This window comes from Pseudonaja textilis, chromosome 3 (assembly GCF_049901715.1).
Source record: "Pseudonaja textilis isolate UNSWEBS1 chromosome 3, rPseTex1.2, whole genome shotgun sequence".
Taxonomy (NCBI): Eukaryota; Metazoa; Chordata; class Lepidosauria; order Squamata; family Elapidae; genus Pseudonaja; species Pseudonaja textilis.
The window spans coordinates 25,380,794-25,387,437 of NC_141992.1; the positions used below are offsets into that span (position 1 = coordinate 25,380,794).

The 6,644-nt window shown below is 37.8% G+C and overlaps 1 protein-coding gene across 1 annotated transcript; it reads left to right on the plus strand.

Annotated features, from left to right (window-relative positions):
- The first annotated feature begins 4,490 nt into the window (after positions 1–4,490).
- Positions 4,491–6,275, plus strand: BLCAP (BLCAP apoptosis inducing factor). Its single transcript, XM_026697573.2, has one exon. The coding sequence runs from the start codon at positions 4,626–4,628 to the stop codon at positions 4,887–4,889; it is 264 nt and encodes an 87-aa protein (XP_026553358.1). The 5' UTR covers positions 4,491–4,625; the 3' UTR covers positions 4,890–6,275.
- Positions 6,276–6,644: the final 369 nt, after the last annotated feature.

Genomic DNA, 6,644 nt, shown 5'->3' on the forward strand with positions numbered 1-6,644 from the left:
AGGTTTTATAATACACCAGAAATACCTAGTGTTTTGATGATTCTACATAAAATAGTAAAAATTGTGTCAAATCCAAGCTGCTTCTCACTTTGGAAAAATTTATAAGTGAGGCTTCCAATTCCCGTAAGTATCTGCTTCCACCTCTCAGATACTCGATTCTAACATCAGTAAGGACACATTTAGATTTCTGATTCCTATATAATGATAGATCATAATGTTTGTTTATTTTGGTTTAACATATGTGATCTAACTTACTGTGCCTTGCTCAATTAGCTGTGAAAAAACCCTCACAGTATAGCTCTCTGTTTTGTTATGAAAATGTCTTTTCAACAGCTACAGTAATAAGCAAAGCCATTCATACTGTAGCTGGATTCATGCATCATTCTAAACTTCACAATAGAGCAAACAGCCAAGTCATATTACAGCTTGGTTCCTACATCATGCTTAATGATAATATGAATAAACCATAATTTGCTAGTTTGACAATAATAAACCATGAGTTATAAACGATGATGGTTAGATTTATATAACACTTTAAATCAAGATTACCTCAACAGAACTCAGTGTATATATTCACAGTTTAACATGTTCACACAACATTATATAGCCTTGATGGCACAGTGGTTAGAATGCAGTACTGCAGGCTCCTTCTGCTGACTGCCAGCTGCCTACAATTTGGCAGATCGAATCTCACCAGGCTCAAGGTTGACTCAGCCTTCCATCCTTCCAAGGTGGGTAAAATGAGGACCCAAATTGTTGGGGGCAATAGGCTGACTCTGTAAACTGTTTAGAGAGGGCTGTAAAGTGGCATATAAGTCTAAGTGCTATTGCTATTATGCCAGAATTTAAAATCACAGGTTTTTGCAACTCAGGGTTCTGTACATGCTACACCCTTAACCAGTAAAAGAAGGGAAAAAGTTACTGACTTTCCCCTGTAGGTTTCTGTACATGCTACACCCTTAACCAGTAAAAGAAGGGAAAAAGTTACTCACTGACATTCCCCTATAGGTTTTCCCCTCTGAAAAAGTTGACCAGCAGTCTTAAGAATGGGGTGGAAGGGGTCAATACCATCCTTTTCCCAACTCAGTTTTCTGGAACCTTATCTGGATTTTGGGTTTGCCAATCAAATGAGGATGCCCTTCAGCTTTGGCCTGTTAGTTTTCAAGTACCTATGGAATACTGTAAAGGCCATTAAAGGAATTTGAGCAACTACATTGAAAACTGTAATCTGTATTTTAAGAGAGATACTTGCTTGAGTGTAGGCTTTTAAAAAATACTTTGAATATCTAATGATTTCTAGATTTTTTTTTAGAACAAGTAGGCAAAAGGCTGATACTGTTTTTGCCTGCATCAACTGCAAGAAAGAAAGTAATCAATAAAGTGGGACTTCAAAAATAATTGAATGTTCCCAACTTAGCCTTATATGGTAGCTTTTATAACAGTATACATAATACTATCTGATAGCTTTTCAATAGAAAAAAAATCAGTAGAATAGTCTTATATCTTCACTAGTTCTTTGTTATCTCTGTCTGATTCTAAAAGGCTTGTTTTGCTGCCACAAAAGAGAAGCAGTTATTTACCCTTGCTTTGTTCTCTACCCACAAATGAGGTAGTTACAAACCTCAGGTCACTCTTGTCATATACACTGCAAGTACTGCCATCATTTAAGAGAATCACAGGCAGGTTGCACAGTAATAATCTTCCTTAATCTTTTTTCACGTTCATAATTACAGCGATTTTAAGAGTTTCTGAATGGAACTGGGACATTTGACAGGCTGATATAATGAAGAGACTTATTTGTGGGGGAAATGTATTTCAAGTGTCCCAGATTCCAAAGTTACATTACCTATATGACTTGGCTGTTACATAAGAAAGCAAGCTATTAAACATATACTTCTCCTCTAAAGAGCTTTTTGTTGTTGTTTTTCCTTAAACTTTGTCCTAGAGAGAAGTGTGCATGATCAGAATCTGATGAGATCTCTATGTATTTTTTGTCAGTTGAAATGATGTATAAGATACTATCATATAAGATAATGATAAGACAATATACAGATATTTAATAATATGTTCCGTAATATCATGTGCCTGCTTGTGAATATTCAGTGTATTTACAGGTTGGGAAACTACCTCTCCTCTAGTAAATCATATCCAATTCCTCTTTCTTGAGCACAAATTTACCATGTATCTCCAAATATTTATTCTTATATTAAATAAATGCTGTTCAGCAGGATGCCATGCTTCAAAATTATTTGTTTCTGCTTTTATTTTAAGGAAGCCACATTCAATTTTACTGAGACATTCTGCCTTCATAATTAAAAGTGCTATTGCTTCCTCTTACCTGAATCTTAGGAGATGGGAACTAAGATTCGTTTTGTTATTTTATTTTATTTTACCGCTTATCTTCCCTATAAAGTGACTTGAGACTATTTACAAGTTATAAGTACAAAACAATTAAAATATCAAAACATTAAAACTATTCAGATTATAATTTTAAAATTATACTGAAACCAGAACCAAGAGACAGGATATGGATGAGGTATTCTTACTCCATTAGCCACTTCAGTGATGAGCGTCCTCCTTGGGGCCCCAGGCCAACCAGCAAAGCCAAGTTTTAATACTCTTCTGAAAGACCAAAAGGGTGAGCCTCACCTTGGTGATAGAATGTTCCATAGGGATGCAGTCACAGCAGAAAAGGTTTGTCTCCTGCTGGAATTCCTTAGCAGATGGGGTCCACAGTAGGTCTATTCCACTGGTGTGAGTGAGGCGGGCTAGTCCAATTGAGGAGAGACAGTTCCTCAGATACATGCCATGATGAGATGCATTTCTTGCGAGAGTAGTAAGTTACTATCTTGGCAAAGTTAACATACCAGTGCATTACATTGCACTTCTTTGTTTCCATATAAATGGGAAATATACACTGCTGCAGATATAAAGTTAATTTTAATCATCAGCTTTCCTATCCAGTACTAAAGCTAATTATATTGTGGTTCATAAGTTGTACAAGTGTGATGTCACACAAGATTTTTTTTTTCCTCTGGGATTCCTTTCTTTAGCTAAACCATAAATCTGTTTCCCAGATTCAGTAAATTCTTAGGAGTATATCCTCAGTTACATTTCTGTTGTTCCAAGAAGCAGGACTATGAAGATATAGTATAACTAGCTCATTACATTTTTATACCAAAGTTGGATTATTTCTTCAAAATGCATGTCCTCGTTTTTAAGCCCCTTATATTCTTAGCATTTCATTTGGAAATTAAAAGTTAGCTTATATTTCCTCCCAAAGATCAGAAGCTAGTGGGATTGTTCCATATATGAGAGGACCACTTTCTTTCTCCCTGGTTCCCAGTGTTCGTTTTCAGCACTTTCTTTTTTCCCTTGTCATCAAAGTTGAGCAACATTTAATGCATTTTACATTTTAAAAATGATGCATATAGATTTTCAACCTCCCAATGACATTGTCATATAGGTAAATCAATATTTACTCCAAATAGTTTATGATGCCGGTCTGAGAATGAGAAATGGTGTCTTTAAAATCCTAGTTAGTTGATTTAGGTTAATTTAAGCCAGGTAATCTTCAACTTATAACCATTCTTTTAGTGACTGTTCAAAAAAGTGAAAGTGAAATGACCAGTTCTCACACGTACAGCTTGCAACATTCCCATGGTCACATGATCAAAAGTTGGCTGCTTATCAACTGGCATTGTATTTACAACAGTTGCAGCATTCCAGGGAGAGGTGGTCACCATTTTCAACCTTCCCAGCCGGTTTCTGACCAGCAAAGTCAATGGGGAAAAACAAATTTGATGGACAACCACATGATTCACTTAACAACTGCAGTGTTTTGCTTAACAACCATGGCAAAAAAGGGTTGCCAAATGGGGCACAACTCAATTAACTGCTTTGCTTAGCAACAGAAAGTTGGGGTCAATTGTGGTCATACATTGAAGACCACCTATATTGGCTTTTATATTGGATAGTTCTATATCAGCCTCAATATTTGAAGAGAAAAGGGAAGAACAGCATTTCTCGTACATTATGTTGATTCCCCTCCAACCCCCTCCCCTGTTATAGTAACTTCATTGCAGTAAGGAAGATGTGTAGAGAATATATTTCCAATTCAGGAAGCTGTTGTCATTCATATTCGGGAAGTTTTCACATGTTGATCCTCATAGTGGGAATTGTTTTTGGACTTTTTCAAATGTATACTCAAAAGCAAGGTACCCAGATGTATTGAAGAAAGTGTGCATAATAGAAAAATGATTGTGGTGCTGCAAATGTTCTATGCCCATTCTATCCACTGTCTTGGAGAAGAAATGACTAAAATTTTATATTGTAAGAGATAGTTCCTAGGGATTTGGGGATACAATAACGTTTAAGTTATTGGAGGTAAGTTCTGGATCTCTGCTGGGTTGTATTAGTAAGCAATGCAAATGTAAAAAAAACATGTTACTGACCTGTCCTTTTTTCCCCTCTCTTCCTTTTCTGTCAAGATTTACTTGCACATTATTCCCAAGTTTTATGAAGACTAAGTACCTGGTTGGTGAAGAGCTGAATGTGCAAAGGAGAAATTTCATACTACGACTTGGATTGCTGCCATCACTGTGACATCCTGATCCCCAGGCATCATGTACTGTCTCCAGTGGTTACTGCCCGTTCTCCTCATTCCCAAGCCCCTCAACCCAGCCTTGTGGTTCAGTCACTCAATGTTCATGGGCTTCTACCTTCTGAGTTTCTTGTTGGAGCGGAAACCTTGCACAATCTGTGCCTTGGTCTTCTTGGCTGCTCTGTTTCTCATCTGCTACAGCTGCTGGGGGAATTGTTTCTTATACCACTGCTCTGGTTCCCAACTGCCGGACTCTGCTCATGATCCCAATGTAGTTGGCACCTAAAATCTTCTACTTGGTTGCACTTTTTTTTTTCCTTTTAAAAGGGCGGTGTCATGGGAAGGAGGGAATATAAGGCATGTGATTGGAGTACATGTTTCGGTTAAAATGTTTCATTCATGATTATCCCCACTTCCACAATCTTCCTGTACAATTTGACAAAAGTTGTTAATTAGTAATAGCTGGCAATGCTGTCTGTTCGAGGGTTTGAAGCAGAGCTGCTAATGGGTGCCATCCCTTCTTTCGGTATTATCGTTTGAGTTTGGTCCTTCCATTTCCAATTTGGTGGTGAAGAGACCTGTTGAGTGTTGTCTAACGTCAAATGAGAAGGTAGCCATCCATCCTTTGGAACATGAATGTCAGATCTTTGTTGAAACAGTTGCAACGCTGTTTTTCCATCTTGAGTTCGGGAGAAAGCTAGTCCTTCTCACGGTATTCATCTGAAGGGGAACTATCAAGTGGTTGATAAGGCTGACAGCACCTGGAGCCAGAAGCAGCTGCTTATTATCTCAGCAGGCCATCCTGGAACATGTATACTGCCCGTTTCCCAAACTACTTCATCTATGTCACAGCTCAAAAATTCCAAAATCATCACGATGCCATTTTTAATGCACAAATGCCGAAGCTTGTCTTTCTTTCTTTCTCTCTTTCTCTCTCTCTCTCCCCCTCTCCCCCTCCCCCTGTGTCTCTCTTTATCCCAAACATCTCTACCAAACATCTACTTTTTATGGAGGACCCTGAATTGGAAAGAAAGCATGCACTGCTGTAAAGCTTGGGGAATTTTGTTTTTTATTGTATTGCTTTTGAATTTTAAGCTGCCAGTGTTTCTAGCTTGAAAAAGCAATCGGAGTGCGGGGATGGATCAGTATATCAGGTCTGGTTTCTCCATACCAAGGTGGGGCTGTCAGTGGAGTATAATGTGCTGCTTTTTTCTTTTAGGCCAAAAGTATTATGTTATCACAAGCAAATGAGCCTGTGTTCACATATAGAGGTGAAAGAAAGTGACATCTGTTTAAGCTACATATCTTCATAGGATTCTGTGAAGCCGTTTTTCTAGTGGTACCTGGCTCGTGGTTTTATTCTTCTCTCCTTTTCTCCACTGAGATTTGGCTTTCTTTCCTCCTCAAGAGCTAATTGCTGGTGTGAAATTCTAAGGTAGCCTGAGGAAAAGACAAACAGATACCTGTTCTGTTACTTTCCAAAGTTATTTTCTCATTTGTCTCTACACAATCTTCCTTGGAAGAATGTTGCTGAAAAGGCATTTTTGTCTCTCTCAAAGGACATGGAACTGAAAATCCAGTCGTGGAAACCTCAGTAGCTTTTTTAAATTATTTTTGTTGGTTATTCATTGCACAGCTGTTCAACAGATTTAATAAAGCTTTATAAACTTTGGTCTGTGGATTAGTGCCATTTATGATGCAGTCACATTTTCACTGGACTAAGACCTTTGCTTTCAAGACAGCTTATCTTTTTCACAACTTCCTAAAGCCATTTTTATTTCCAAAGTGTTTTGATTGCAAACCAAATAAGTTTTTATGTGCCAATCTAGGCACTGACCTGACCAATTTCACAAAACGTTCCAGTAACCGTGTATCTTGATATGGAAAACAGTAGAGCTTTCTGGACAATCAAGGGGAACAGAAACTATTTTCTTTCTTAATTGACTTTCCTAATCTTTTTTAACAGTACAGGGAGTCCTCAGTACCACAATTGGGGCTGGAACATCCTTCACTGTTAAGTGAACATGTCAGATTTTACAGC

What these genes read in the sequence shown, in the direction of transcription:
- BLCAP (XM_026697573.2), top strand. Translation starts at nt 4,626, where the DNA reads ATGTACTGTCTCCAGTGGTTACTGCCCGTTCTCCTCATTCCCAAGCCC.